A 17,442-nucleotide genomic window follows, 5' to 3' on the forward strand; every position below is an offset into this window, starting at 1 on the left:
AGAACAAAATTTAGAAAATGAATTTGATATTTCATTGTTAGCAGAACAGTACAATAAATTAGATTTTAATAGCATCACTATTGAAAATATATTATATTACATAAGTGGATATATTGTTAAAAAACTAATCCCAACTTTGAAATGTGATGGTTGTATTGAAGCTATTACAGATCCATACATTGAAAATGATCACGTTTATCAAAATAATACCACACCAAAATATTTTACAATTATGAAAAACAGAGGCGGTTTGAAGTATGCTTCTTATGGGGTATACAAAATTGTTAAATTGACAGAAACATTATTTAAAACCATTATGGTGGATAAAAAACAAATGTTTATTAAAAATATGGATTTAAAAATTATGATAAATGTCCAAAACTCACTGGCGACAGACACCACGCTATTTCCAAAATGTGATGCTTGCTGGAATTCAACAGATTTATTGGCAAGACCTCACAAAATCGATATTATAAACAAAGTAACCAGAACCTATCTTAACGTGAGATTATATTCTTACAGTAAAATAATAACATCCTCGATTATGAAAACTGCTAGTAAACGACAGAAACTCAGTAAAACCATTTTATTTTATAACATGTAAAAATTGTTAACCTATCTGAATAAACTATGTTAAAAATTGTTATTGATATTTAGATACAAAATTTGTTTAAATAAGAAAAATAACGTGCAATAAAAATTTGTTTTATAATTTAATTATTTATTTTTTTTATCGGCTTCCTTATCAAACAAATCTAAGGCCGTGATAAAGCCCATAGGCCTCGAATTAAATGGCTGCTGTCTGCTTCAACTAAACACATTGATAGGATGCAGCAGTTAGCAATCTAGTTTATTATACATATCTGTGCCCAGGCCACATATCAATGTTTACCTGATAGGCGTTACTTTAGTGGTGGCGGGTAGGAAATGGCTAAATTTATATTCTACCCCCTCCTCACCAATTTATTTTATAATTATTTAGTTATTATTATATAAAAGAGGATATAAAAAAAATAGACACCTAACAGAATATACATTAAATTAAGCTTTTATAATCAATTTTATATTTTAAATATAAATAATAAGTTATGACATTTTAAAGACATGTTGAAAGAAGTTACTTTTTTATGACAATAAATTAATTATTTGATCATTATCAATACTTATCAAAATTTATTTTTCAACTAACTAAACGCTTCAGCATTTTTATTACTAAGTTTACTTCTTAACCTTTTTTTATTATATACTTTAATGTAGAAAATGATGGTTCAAAGTTAACTTGGGTAACAGGAAATATTCAAAAAAAATAATGTGATATAGCCGTCAGGCCAATGACAAATTCCAATAAATCAAGCCACCGGGAATCTCCCGGTATCCCGGTGGGCTGCTTGTGGTGGGTTCGCTGGGATACACAAGACAACTGCTGGAAAAATAATTAAGGTTGTTTCAGAAGCATTAGCAGAACTTCGACCACAGTTTATATATAACTCTGTTGGCTGATATCTTGCCAATCCGGCGCTGAGTATAGTTCTTAACTCAAATTGAGTGTAATTAATAATGACAAATTATATGTTAATTAGGCTTGATAGAGTAAAAGATTTTATTTTATTTATTATTTTTGTATAATTGAAAATTATTAAATAAAAGATTAAAATAATGAGGTGTTAATTTTAGTTTTTATATTTAATATGTGCAATGGTTAGTGGTCACTGGCCAGCACTAGGTGGAAAAATTTTTGGTAAGCACATATTGTATAAAGAATTTTTTAACTGTTAGGTTATTGAATTATGTATTATATGTTTATATTTGAATGTGAATAAAACAGTAATAGCTTAAAATAAAATTATTGTGACTATTTTAAAGATTTGCTGGCTAAATTAATTATATTTATTAAAATTACTAACATTATTACAATTATTTGTACTTGGTTAAAAACTTTTTAAATTTGGCTGCCTTGAACTAGAAGTTTACCGTTTGGAAACCAGATGACCTAGTCATCAGTTTAATTTCAGTGTTTAGTTTTCCAAAAACACTATATTTAATATGTATAGAAAAATTAATACTAAAAGATTTCACTAAAAAAATGTGTGAATAACACAATTTAGCAGTGAATATGTGTTATAATAAATTATAATGTAAACTTACTCGCTTCATAAACCCTTCTACCATAGATAAAAAAAAACAAAAACATTGTTATCCAATGTTCAATGTTATTTCGTCATTGTATAATGATAAATGTGCCAAATGTAACTATATTTATGTTTCCTTCTCATTTTAAACAACATTGAAATATTAAATAAACTAAGAATGAATTATAATAATGTGTTATAGCTGAGAACTTGATAATAGATACTTATATTAATTAAGTCAATATACAATAGGTACAGTGAAACATTTTTGTGTTTTCTTCAAGACTTAGAATATTTCACTTTCTTACTTCATCAAATTTCAAAATATAATCGACAAATTGTTCATACCTAACTGCAAATTTATAATTTTAAAATTATTTAGCTGTACTATTATCATTAGGACATTGTAGACTTGTATCGAATACTATTTGAAACTTATACCTACAGAAAATAACAATTTTACAAAATATGATCAAATTAACATAGACTGTTTGAACTAAATAAATTGGGATAATTTATTTTTGTTTATTATTACTATCTGACATAGAGCAAAATAAATGGATAGATTATAATAATTGATATTTAAATGGTTTTATTTATTTAATTATTATTTTTCCTCTTGTTGGTGGTTGGTCATACAATGTTGACGATGGCAATACAAACACAATTTTTTTTTTTGTTAAATGAAAGCTAATAGATTATATAAATATGCAGTATAATTGTCAATCAAAGATAATATTATTTATGAATAATAAATATATGTTGATCATCTCAATACACTCAAATTGATAAATATTGAAGCCAGAGAAAAAACAAATTAAAATAAGTTAAAGGGTCTATTTGTAGAAATATATGTTGTTTTAAATATGAATAATAATAATAATAATAAAAAAAAAATCATAACATTAATAATAATATAGTAATACATAAACTCAAATACGTTAACTTTTAAATGAAAATGTTGAAAAATAATAAAGTTAAAAAGAAAATAATACATAAAATATATTGTTAAAATCTAACTAAGTTGCTCAAAACCAAAACATGAACACTATAAACAATAACATGGAATAAATCAAATCTTTTTGAAATGATTTTGTTTTGTTATTAATTTGAAAAAAAAAACTGAAATGTATTATATGTTATAAAAATAGAAAAGAAAAAGAACCATTTAAAAAGCGATATAATTGTATATTTTCTTTTTGAAAAAAATTCACATTAGACATCACACAGAAAAAAAACTATATACATGTGTATCAAAATAATGAACTCAAGGAATATTTTTTATCCAACATTTGATTGTTATTAAAACAATTTATTATACATGAACATTTATGTATATATAAATAAATTTTTTTTATACATATACATATATGATAGATGTATATATTATGTACATACATATTTTCGTTAGTACTGTAAACTAACAGGTAACACTTTGACTAAGTACTTTTTGATAATTATGTTTGCATATAATTTTAAAGTGAAATTGCACTAGTTTTATCGGATGACCGATAAGTAAAAACAAAAAAAAAAAAGAACAAAACAAAATAATAATAAAAAAAACCGGCAGCATTTCTTATTTGATTAAAAAAAAAAAAAAAACGGAAAAAATATAACATAATTTAATAAAACCAAAAATTTAATATCAGAATATAAATAATAAAATGTGGCTTACAAAACATTTAACATCAATTATCCATACATATGTATATATTTTATTTGTGTTTGACTGTTGATAAAAAACAAAAATAAAATAAAATAAATACATAACATATTTACGTGCGACAATGGTCGTTTTATATATTATGTTATTTTATTACCATATATTATAAAAGTATTGAAAATAATGGCTTGCAATAGTATAAAACAATATTTATACAATGGAAAAAGGAAAAAAAATACATTAAATTTAAAATACACCAGGTGGTCGAGTTGATGTGATCACCCCAGAAAAATTAATTATATTAACATTATTATTAGACGTACATTATACATATTTATTTACGAGGTCAGTCCGATGATACATTTGAAAATTCTCACTAAAATACTTTTGAAAAAAATAAATAAATATGAAAGATGAGATACTGATTAAGAACACTGATTTTGGTCTGTGTAATGAAACAACAGAAGTGTAGCAGTAGCAGAAGAAGTAGAAATGGGCGTGTATTTATTTTATTAATATTAACTAGGAGGTACTCATTATTCATTATATTGGTGAATTGGTCAGATGAAGATTCATGCAAACAAATAGAAAAGCAAAAGAGCACTTATTACATTGATAATTTTTATCACTTATTAGTATGGAAGTGTTTGATGAGGTGTTTGGATAATACACGATACCTGTGTGTTTGTATGTATTTGTCCTATAAGAAAATACATTAATCATATTAATCGTTATTTTTATTAAAATTAACTTCTGCTACTACTACTACTAAAATCATTTAATTTTGTTAATTATTTTTTTTTTAAATTGTGAGGGGAGATCTTGTTTATTTTTTAAAATAATATGTATAAACAATTATTAAAAGATAAGAAAAATTAGCGCCATTTGTTGATAGTATAATATGTTTTGATTGTCGAGGTTAATCCTCTCGACTTTTCTAAGCATAATATATTCACTCACACATTCATTCACTCACACACACACACACAAACACATAATTATATGTATAAATATTAAATAATAATAATAATAATAATAATAATAACAAGTAAAACGAGTGTCTTAAATTTTAAATAAAATACAGAGCGAAAATGGGGTGAGCACAATGTTGAGATGTTTCCCATAGATTATCAATATAAATACCAAAAATTACAATTTTTTTTTAAAATCAATAAAATTTACACAGGTAACTCAGAAAATTTCACAATATTTGCTTAAAATGTATGTTTTATAGTTTTTAACGAGACTGACTAGAACTACCCTTATATAAATTTAAGGGTTTAATAAATTATTAAAATTGCACAAGTAAAACCTCCACCTCATGATGTTAATAAAATAAAAATAACTTTTCATTTAAGAAAACAATTATAAATAATTAGGTAATGGGGGGGGGGATAACATTTGTTTTTTGTTTTGTTTTTACTTACATTTAAACATTTATATTCTGATATTAATAATTTCTTAATCTCATTAGATTTATGTACAAATATTTTTCATATTGACATTTTTTTTAATATTTAAATATTATATAGTTTGTATAATTATTATAACATAAGGGTTAAATGCAATGAACATCATATAGGAGATTAACCATATATTTTTTTTAAATAAAAAAAATAAATTAAATTAAAAAAAAATGCGCTCTTATAAAAAGTATTAATCATAATTTTCTTTCAATTAATTTTTACATAAGTAAAAAATTTGTATTAAAAAAAAAATTTAAGTTACCCTTTATATGTTATGTTATCGAAATCATGACGGATTTACACCGACTCACACACGACACCAACATTAACAAACTGACACTCATGGAGATAAAAATGTGAGAGAAAACGTACTCTGTTAAAAATATTGTACAAAAAACATAGGATACATTTTCTCGTTTTTTTTTTTTACTTTTTTGTTGTTTGTTTTTATATATAATTAGGATTTATACTAATCGTATTGTTATTTTAACATTATAATAGTAAAAAATATTAACATATGGGGTTTCGCGTTATTTGTGCAATATTACACAAGGTTGTATTCTTTGAGATTGGATTGTAGTATGGTGTCTTTCACTGCCGCAAAGACAAATCTAATGTTTTCGGTATCTGAAAATAATTTGTTATACGTTGAATTAAAATTAAGATTTCATAGTATCACATTTTAAAAGACATGCTTGTGTTATTATTAAACAAAATAACATGCAAACATTTAAATAAATGGCGTGTTAGTAAATTGAAAATGTTTGATATTACCTTAGAAAACTATATACGTAATGAGAAATTATTGATAACCATATCAGCATGCAAAAATTATGGCTCAGCATTTCAAGCAAAGAATCTAATAATTTAAAACCCACAAGAAAACGCAAAATTTATGAGTAATAGCTATTATTTAATTAATGTATTGTATAGTATACCATTTAAACAATTAGGTATATAAATTATTAAAAAAAAGACAAAACACACTAAGTAAAATAAAATAAATAATTTTATTGATTTAATAATTTTCAATAAAACACAATGAAAATAAAATATGTTCTAATATTTGTTAGAATTATTATTTTAAATAATAATAATAATAATTATAATAATAATAATAATAATAATGATGATAATAATAATAATAATAATAATAATAATAAGAGTAATAATAAGAATAATGATAATAATAGTAATAAGTAATAACAATTAGGCTAGATTGAATTCTTTTAAAGCACTTTGCATAATTGTATCTTTAACAGCACAAAACACCAGTTTTATATTTTCCGTATCTGATTTGTTGTAAAAACAAGCAGCATGTAAAAACATCACATAATTAATATTATTGTTGTTTAATTAATTAATTTTATTGCATGGAAAAAAAAATATCGATAAAATTAAAATATATGGATTATATAATGATTAAGAAAATATAGGTAACACTAATTATTTACATGGATAGTTTTTGGATTCTAATAAAAATATTAATTTAAAAATATATTTATACATAGTTATAATTACATGATAATTGATAAGGTCCAGGTCCCATAACTATACATTTATTTGGATAAATAATTTAAAATTGCTTCTTTACAACACCTTAACAGTAAAAATACTATACATCAAATAAGTATTGAAGTATAAATTATGTAAAATAAAACTGATGTTTGGTAAATGTTGAACTGTAAAAATATAAACTTTCATTCATTTTTATTAATTCATGCATAACCACATTGAATACAATACACACAAAAAAAAAAACCCAGAAGACCCATAAGCTCATGCACGATTATCAATTCTGTTAAATACCTGTGGCACATGTGAAATGTGAATAAATTATTTTCTCACTATCAGGATTCAAATCCACAAACATCCTTAGTATAAACTCTCGTGCACTTATGGCGTCCCTTTGAGGACCTAAGACAATTAAATTGGTTACAAATATAAAATCAGTTTAATATTTTGAATACATATATTATTTGTAGCCATATAAAATTAATATTAATTCTATATACTGTGTCCCTAGGAAATCCATATTTACTTAATAAAGTTGTGATATGTTTATTCTTCACCAATTCTGTTTTGTAACAGAATCATCTATTATGCGAGTTTTAAAGTGAATCATTACAAATATCACTACACATTTTTAAACTAGATATCGCATAACCAGTTAATAAATCAACAATTTCATGTATAGTATCTAATTGAGTATTGAATTTGAAAGAGTTTCATTAAAATAAATTTTATATCATTTGATAAAATGGTTAGTGGTGTTATAATCAAGAGTTGGACCTACATTTTTAATAAATTATAACAAATGTATAAGTATTTTTATTTGTATTATAATAATTCAATGTATTGTTATTTAAGTGTAATATTACTACAATGAAAACCAGAAAGGTGAGGTTTAAAAGTAATAAAAAGGTAATATGCAATATATACATACTAATTACAGCCGGTAATGTGAAATTCACAGGAATAATTACAGGATGAAGGGTTAATGTTATAGACTAATATATAACCTGTAGCAACTGTAAAATGTGAATAACACATGCGATCAGGGTCTGGATTTGTTTTAAGATACATTTTCAAAATATATTGCTGAGCAGCATCATTGTCTTGTTTACTACCTATTTATCAAAATAAGTTTTTCATAAAAATGTAAAAAACTAAAAATTTAAACACTGAAGTATAAGTTTTTTTTTTAAATATTGATTAAAAATTATAGAACCTACTATACTCAATACAATTAGTATAAAAATGATTTTTAAAATATTTATTTTAAAACCGAATAGATTATATTTAATATCTCTAATTTTCTAAAAAAATTTTTAAACAAACACCAATTTACATTAGATATGGAAACCAAGATTAATGTTATATTTTTTTCAGCCTCAACAATTAAAATAAAAAATCCAGTCTTCAGTAGTATTTCAACTAAAATTATTTATTTATAAAAAAAAATCAATTATGTTGCGACATAATAAAACAAAAATTTGAAGTTGTTTTAAATTTTTAAATTGAAAAACCATATTTGATTATACCTAAAATATTATATTATGCCGTTAATTTTATTTATTTTAAAACAAATCACATCAGCTATCTTATCAGATCATTTAAAATATAGTTGATAAAAGTATAATGCTAGTATTGTTACTAGTATATATTGACGTACTTGAATTTTAAATGTTTAAATAAAAAAGTTATATAATTGCTTTGGTCAATGGATGTTATGTTATGTATTATTATCAGGGTTTGGATTTGAATGATCTAAAAACTTCAAAAATGTCCTAATAAAATTCCATTTAATGTACTAAACAATGGCTATCAAAAAATTGGTCTAAAAAATGATTTTTAAAAAAAGTGAAAGATTGTATTATTTTGTATTATTTATAATGTTTATACTATTAAATATCATTTAATGGCAGCATTTTTTAAGCAACAAGTTATTAATTATTTAAAAACAAATAGGTTCAACAAATTTAACTAAACAATTCTTTGCAATTAATCACTTGCCATTTCCTAGTAATTGTTTTCTCTATCATTAAAAGTAAAGTACACAGTTTAAGGAGATAATTTGATATTAATTTACACATTTATAAATGATAGAAGGAAAATGATTTTAAAATAGAAATTGTATTTTTCAATTCTTCATTACACAAGATGGATATAGTACTCGGAAAAAATATTTTAAAGCTTCTAGAAAAAAAATGAAATTGCCATTAAAATCTGAACCTTAATTATTAGTATATATACAATAAAAGACAATATTTTATTAAAATATGTACAAATATGTTGAAACCAAACAGTATATTTTTATTTTTTAAGTATCCAGTGCTAATGTCATTTTGACTTCAAAAATATACTGTATGGGAATAATAATTTTATATTATGGAATTAATAAAATTGGATTATAATAATTATTTTATTTTAATTAATAAAGGGAAATAATCTATTGCTTGCAATGAACTCAATGTAGATACCTGACAGAAGTTTAGTGGAAAAGTATTATAATTAAAATTCTATAAAATATAATATTCAAAATGTACAGATTTGTGAACAATCTGGAAATGTCATGAGTTAAAGTATATTTAAACATAAGATATTGTCACTTTGTAGTTTTAATAACAAACTAGTATTTTCTCAATATTTATAAGTATATATATATATATATAGGCTTACCCTCAAAGTCTGGAAAGTAATCTACCAGATGAGAATACATGATTTTTTCTTCGAGAAGATCCTTTTTGTTCAAAAACAATATTACTGATGAGTGTTGGAACCAAGGATATGTTATGATAGTTTTGAATAATGCTTTGGATTCTTCCATCCTATTCTGAATATAAATAATAATAATAACAATTAATTAAATGTATAATAAAATAAGAAAATGAAAAATATATACTTCGTTTTCGGATTCAAAAAGAATCTGATCGTATTCACTAAGTGCCACTAAGAATATAATGGATGTTACATTCTCAAAACAGTGGATCCATTTTCGTCTTTCTGATCTCTGGCCTCCAACATCGACCATCCTAAATGTCAATATTTGATATTAAAAAAAAAAATAAAAAAATAAAATAAAATAAAATTATACTAAATTATATTAAATTATACCCAAATTTACTTCATATAAAAAAAGCATTTGTTAGATTATTGTTTTTTTGTTTTTTTATTTTAAGCAAAATAATATAAAAAGTTATTAATAATAATATATTTTCTAAATAATAAAATAATTGATATTTATAAATAAAAAAAAAGCACAACTAATTAATAATTTACCATCAAAATCAGCAAAAAAAAAAAAAAAATAAAAGCTAAAATAATTTTTATGAAAGCTAATTAAACAAATAAAGTGCAACACCTTAAAATGTATTGTAATTTCTGTAGTGATTGTAATTGATCAAAATATTATTGACAGGTTAATAGCACAAATACATATGATTAGTTTAATATCAATAGGTAAATAATATATATATATATATTTTTTTTTTGAATTTTTTTTGGAGCATAATGACTTATAGGGTTAGCTACATCAGGATATTTAAGGTTTTGGTAATGTACATGTTTTACAATGATACCTGAAGACAATACCATCAAGATCGAAAGGGTACTCGATAATGCCTGTAGTTGGAGCCCTAGCACGTAGAATGTCCTGTTCGGTAGGTAAATAATCAGGGGCTTCAATTCTTGCTAAGTCGCTTAAGTAACTGTGTGAAATATTATTATTTATATATGTTTGAAATACATTTTTTATTTAAAAATATTATAAGTAATCAATACATTTTATGATTTTGTATTAGTAGATTTTTAAAAAAAGTTGTTTTAACATATTGTTAATTCTTGAATTTTAACACGTTACCCTATCACAATTTCTAGTCGATACGAATATTTTAGTTTTACAGTGTACATTAGAACATGATGTTTATGTTACTGTTATATTTATTTTGCAGAAACCATTGAAAGAATAGACTATGTAGTGTGTTTGATTAGTATTATTAGCAATAAACAATAACATCCATGCATTTTAAAAATAAATTGGCAATAATATATGGAGAAATAGATACACATAATAAACACATGCGCAAGCAAAAAACTTATATATTTAAAATTGTACATCATGCTATTTTTTTTTACCTAAACCGAATTTCTTCTAGATCGAACGGGTATTCGATAATGCCCGTCGTGGGTACCCTTACTCTAAGTATGTCTTGTTCTGTGGGCAGATAATTTGGACTGGCCACTCTGTCTATTTCCATTAAATAACTGTAAATGAGTATAAAGTTATTCGAAATATTTTAATACAAAGAAACAAACATTCAAACCCATAATAAAAAACTATAAATTTCATTAATTATAATAAAGTAATATGTATTTACTTTCAATTTATTGATTAATAATTATTATGTATGTTGTATATGACTAAAAGTTATATACTTTATAATTATAAAAGGAATTCATATATTTTATTTTAATGCATGTGGACTGATTTTTATTGAACATCATTTTTACTGATAGCTAGATTTCACAAACCAATATCTGAATACATTTTAAATGCATCTTTTTACATAAGATAATATATCATAGTACATTAAATGTTGCCCAGAGAAAAATTTTTTACTTACTATTTAGCAGAATCTGTGAGCTGGTATTCACGCCTGCGATCATAACATTCTTGAATGCCAGAGTCTCCCCAGAGTGCTTTGATCGCTTCGACGTATGGACTTTCAAAAGTTGTAACAGTTTCAAAATCTACACTTTTAATGAGCTCCGCACGTTCCTTTAAAATACATTTATAAATATTACTTCATAAGACATAATAAAGGTATATTGTACTATTTTTTTGTATTTATAAAAGTTGAAATATATTAATTGATTAATCCTAAAAATTATTTAAAATTTAGAAGAATAATAACTCTTTATATATTTAAATAAAAAAATGTTATATAACTTTATGAGAGATTTAATTTCAATAATGTTTGAATGATTAAAGTTATTACTTTAATTGTTGTTAGGCATTTATGATCAGTGTTAATTTAGATTAAACATATTTGGGGTTAGTATAAAATATATCTGTTTTCTAGTTTCGAAAAACCGGGCCGTACTATCACACAGGCTACATGTTTGATACAATGATACAACTATCGTATTAAATAATTCACAGCCTTTTTCAAAACTAGAAAAAATATTAAAAATCAGGAGATAATTGAAATTAAAATGTTGAAACATTAATATTTTCAGAAAAACAAACTACAAAATGGCTATCTTCAATTTTTTTGAAAATAATTAAATAAAGAATTATATTTTTTAACTTTTTACCAAAACATTAAAATAAATTCAAACAAGAAATATTTGTAGTTCTTGTCCCTGTGAATCTTATTAAAAAACTAGAATTATAATATTTTCATTATTTCAGGAGATTTTGCAATGGGTAAATTCTCACGGGACATCCTGTTATACATAGAAAATGCTATTTAGCATAATTTTTAATTATATATTATATAAAATAATTAGATTAAAATAAAAGACAATTTGGTATATATCTACAAACCGACAACACTTGGGCATATACTATGAATAAAAATATAAAAACTGTGTAGTTACTCCTTATAAACTTATTAAATTATTTTGAAATCAAAAATATGGTATCATGTCAATTACTAATTTAGTATTAACTTACAGAACATGATGGATCAGAGTAATGTATTTTGAGCATGTCCATGGCCCTGATCATACTCTGCATGGCCATGAATATATTTTGGTATACTAGTTTGATGAACCCTCTTTTGTCTTCGTCGGAGTAACCAGAACCATGGATAATCCGCATTTGTTTGATAAATGTGGATTTCCCCGATTCACCAGTACCTAAGCATAGAAATTAGTTATAGTATAAAATTAAATGTGAAATAATAATACATTAAACATAATATTGATTGATAGAAGTAAATATGTTATATTCTAAAGGATGTTAATAGTTTAAGCTTTTGAATACACAAACATTAGTTTCTCTAATAATTTTATAAATGGATACTTAATTTATTTATTTTGTACAATATAACCAATGAACACATTGCATTTGGTACCTATTATGCAGAGGTTGACTTGGAAATAAAGTAGAAGAGATACTCAGCTACTTTTAAAAAAGTATAGTCTCTAGCACTTTAATAACGCACATAACCATGGCGGTGGGGGGTCACCCCACACCATCCCCTTTATGCTTAATTAGGGGACGCTAGCGTATCCAAAAAAATTAGTTGAGGTACTTAGTCCCCCCCACGTCAACCACTCCTATTATGCTGCTTATCAATTTTCCATATAATTAAAAAAAATTGTTATTATCTTTCAAAATATATTAACAAAAGAAGATAGGCATAAGAACATTTATTAAGTACTTCTAAAATGAAATAAGTTCACAAAAAAGTTTTATTTTTATATGCTATTCAGGTAACATAGTATGGAATATTAATGTTTATAAAATATTATATACTCTAATAATGTTATTCCTAAGGCTTTTACACAGATTGAACTCTAATACCAAAGTTTAAATCATATTTCTCCTGAAAAGTAATTAGACTGCTGTATAATGGTACAAAAATCATCAAGGTGAATATACATTTATTTTTTTTAATTGAATCAAATAAATTATTAGGCTAACCACTTTTTGGAAAATGTTATTTTTTAGTATATAGTTATAGTCAAAGTATAGTAACATCAGTAAATATAGTTTCAAATAAAATACTTGACTTATTTTGACCTATAGATTTATACTCACTTTATGATAATATTATGAGTTCACTAAAGTTGGAATTATGTAAATTACTAATCTAGATTAAAAATAAATATAATATCCAAATATAATTGTTTATGTTAAGCTTCAGATACTTTAAAAGTAATAAGATTTTTGAATTTAATAAACTACTGATTGTAGAAAAGGTATTTGGAATTTTTTAAGTATTATCATACAATATGCACTATGTTTACTATTTACATAATTTTAATCATTATACAAAGATCATCTGAGAGATTTTATAATTTAGTAGAAGGGTAGTAAAAAAAACGTAAAACAAATAATTAACAAATATGTCATGTAGTGAGGTAAATGTTTAGACGATGACCATAATTGGAAAAGAGAGAGTTTGCGATGCAAAACGAATACAGAGTGTTACAAAGAAACTAATATGCACAAATTAATGCACATATTAGGTTTAGGTAGAAAATAAATTATTTTTTGAAATTAAAAAGTAAGTTGAATATTTATTACAAATAAATAAACATAAATACTATAAAATCAACAAAAGTAACAATTGTAAAATTATATTATCAACTCTCAATTGTAACAGGTCTTGATCGAGTCTAGATTAATAGAAAAAAGTCAACCATACAAATGTTTTAACTTTAAAAAAATGAAAAATATTATCATTAAACTTTAAATACATTATATCTGTAGTTGTACTTGTATTTGTATTTAAATACTAAATAGACAAATTGAAATTATAGTTTATCAGAGATAATGACCATTAAACATTAATTTGATTTAATTGAATGATCATGTATATAATATAGTATATACAATATACATAATCAATTTCAATTTATATATAATAAAGCGCAAAAGGGGTAAAAATACATATCAAAACATTTTACTCTAAACATATTACATTAAAATTATAGGTTGATAAAACATAATATTGTACAAAATTCCTATTGTTGCATTAAAACCTAATAAGATTTTTAGAATTTAAAAATTTAAAAATATCATATAAAGATTAAAAAAAATAGAATTAATAGCTTTTATAATTTTCTACAAATGTATAATATACATATATAAGGGTTTTGTATCTTTTAAATAAAACCAATTAACAAGTATGGTACACTAACATAATTTGGGTTAAAAAATATCAAGTACCTATTGACTATTTATTATTTAAATATATATTTCATTATAGTATGACATATTGTTACATTGATATCCTCTCTAATTCGGTAACATGAATTACTGATTACTTTGTAGAAAAATAGTGTAGGAAGTAACGGATATGTTTTCAAAATAACCGTTCGTCATGATACTGGGCGGCTCGGCTTTTAGTATAATAAACAATAACCAAATTCCGTCGCGGTCATATTATTAAAAACGAGCGTAAATCAACGACTAAATAAATAACACATTGCAATTATTGCAAATAAGTACGGAATGAAGTCAATTCGGCGCAACCTAATAATAATAGATAATTAATAAATAATTTTAATTGTTTTCTTTACAATATAATAAAGGTTCTTAGTTTGATAATAAAATATAACGTGTCAATCGACAATAAACCGTGTGATTTCTATACTGTCGTAAACCGAAAAAAAGATAACACACCATGATTTTTGTAAGAACAAGCGCGGTTCGGGTGGCACTAATCGAAGATCTATTATTTTTTTACTAAACTTTGAACCGAAGTAACCCCACCATAGAAAGGATAACTACAAAATGAAACCTACCAAATTTTAAGATTTTTTTTAGTCTTAGGGCTACTCAAGGGCATGCGACACGCACCTTTAAACATATTGTACACGGTAAATCCCAGTTCCGACACCACGACGGAACCATTTGGAATTTGTATAAATTATTATTATTATCATCATCACCGCCGGCGATGGACATAGGGAGGGCTCAGGGGGAGATGTGTTGGCGCGCGTGCGCTTTTCAGTGAGCGCGGGGGGGATCTCAAGTCTACGGAATTGAAAATGGCACGATATTAAGTGGCCCCGAGCTCGAGCGAGTGTCATCCCTGCCGCTGTCCCCAGGGGCCGACCCATAAAGCGCCCGTTGCGGAGCGATAGTTGTGTTTGCCGTTTCGGCAGCGCCGCCGCCGTCGCTGCGGGTACTCTGCCGGAAATTTCGAACAGTGGCGGACTCGCCACTCGCGTGATTGTGCGCAATCCGGCAACGCTGTGCGAGTCGTGTGCACGCCGCGATCGATTGGTACCGGTAACGGCATTTACACTATTTCTCCTCGACACAATCTGTGGCTGCGGCGGTGGCGGAACATTCACACACGGCCGCCGACGCATTATTATTTTATACACCCGCCGTAAATGGCATGCCATCACCAGTAGACAATTTTTATTTTACCAAATTTTCAAATGATGGGTACAGAAACGTTTTCCCCGACTTGTTTCTCTGTTTTTGAGTTGGATTCATACCACTATAGTACTACCTATAATCCACCCCTTCCATTCCGGTTTCACGTTATCATCAGTTAAATAAAATCGTTTTACAGGTAGAGATGGGATGCCAAGGGTGTGCAGCAACTTTAAAATTGCAATACTGAACATTTTAGGAATATTGACTTATATCGTTTTTCCCCGTAGCCCTTCAGTTGTCACCGATAAACATATAATTAATTTATTATGTATTTTTTGGAAAACCCAAGCATTGCCATCATACTTCAATTGGTTATGTGTTACTGACAGAATAAAAGTGGTACACGTTAAATGTAACCAGTGGGTGTTCATATTCCAAATTTATGGCATTTACTACCTAGACACATATTATACAAGTATAAACCACTTATAACTTCTTATAAACAATAATAAATGTTTATAATTTTGAAAATTAGGTTTGGGTATTTAAATTTACATTTAACGTTTTATTACCTACCTAGTACCCGAATAGTGTATAGATAATACAATTACTTTTGTACCTTTATCACACATAGATTAAACTGGTATTTCTAATAGATATGACAATTATAATTACAATGCGAGTTATCTTAAAATTATAGTTTTTTAAATTAATTATTAAAATAAGTTAAAGAATATTACTCTATTTTTATGAATAATATTTCTTAAGTTTCTTAATATTATTATACTTAGTTAACACGTAGAAAATAAATTTATAAAGCTAGATTTTTAATATACACTTACTATTATTTCATTTTAATTAATTAAATAGGAGTTATTTGTACAGATAAAGTTACACTAAGTTTATACATAAAATAGGTAAATCATTCAAATGTACGTAAGTATAAGACTATAAGTGCAATATAATATTATGGTATTATAACGTCTACATTCACAATGGTTTAGATAATGTATTTAATCAATATTCTTGAATAGTTTTCATTTGGAATTCAGATAAAATTATTTGTTTAAATTTAATAGTTTTAAATGGTTTGTATTATTGTTTCGTTATAATTAAAAATAAATTGGATTTTTTTAACAAATAAAAATTAAATTAAGTGTTTTTTTAAAAATTTTTTGTATATTTTAAAATAATGCACAAAAATTAGAAAGAGTTTTACATGATCTAGGTCGTTGTGTTGACATTTTTATAAACATTGAGTTAACCTCGAAATTAGAAAATATACATAAATTACACGATTCATTTACATTCTACCCATTATAGGTTGTGCAAGATTGAGTCAACTTTTTTTTAATTGTATTAAAATAATGTTAACAAAATAACTTTTGTACAAAAAAGCATCAAAACTTAAAAACGTAATGGAATTAAATTAAGTATACATAATATATTTATTAAAACACATTTGAGTAAGATAAATTTATGTTTAATACCTAACATAAAAAATATATTTCAATTTAAAATTAAAAAAAATACATTTATTTTCTATTTGATGTTTTTAATATATATTCATTTTGATCATTACTGTAGAGTAGTATATTGAAGAAGCTACTGTTA

The 17,442-nt window shown here is 24.8% G+C and overlaps 1 protein-coding gene across 4 annotated transcripts; it reads right to left on the bottom strand.

The window, feature by feature from the left end:
• Positions 1–3,921: 3,921 nt before the first annotated feature.
• On the bottom strand, positions 3,922–12,627 carry LOC113556220 (guanine nucleotide-binding protein G(q) subunit alpha-like). 4 transcript variants are annotated; one of them, XM_028188620.1, is made up of 7 exons: positions 12,439–12,627; positions 11,384–11,538; positions 10,340–10,468; positions 9,664–9,793; positions 9,441–9,594; positions 7,068–7,175; positions 3,922–5,885 (listed from the first exon to the last, which is right to left on the bottom strand). In XM_028188620.1, exons 1-7 carry the CDS (start codon positions 12,583–12,585, stop codon positions 5,803–5,805), a joined length of 906 nt encoding a protein of 301 aa, XP_028044421.1. In that variant the 5' UTR covers positions 12,586–12,627; the 3' UTR covers positions 3,922–5,802. The 4 variants fall into 4 exon arrangements, with proteins under 4 accessions (XP_028044421.1, XP_026816842.1, XP_028044422.1 ...); XM_026961041.2 differs by lacking the exon at positions 10,340–10,468 and adding an exon at positions 10,896–11,024; XM_028188621.1 differs by lacking the exons at positions 3,922–5,885; positions 7,068–7,175 and adding exons at positions 6,406–6,550; positions 7,781–7,888.
• Positions 12,628–17,442: the final 4,815 nt, after the last annotated feature.

The sequence above is a fragment of the Rhopalosiphum maidis genome, chromosome 3 (assembly GCF_003676215.2).
Source record: "Rhopalosiphum maidis isolate BTI-1 chromosome 3, ASM367621v3, whole genome shotgun sequence".
In the NCBI taxonomy this organism is placed as follows: domain Eukaryota; kingdom Metazoa; phylum Arthropoda; class Insecta; order Hemiptera; family Aphididae; genus Rhopalosiphum; species Rhopalosiphum maidis.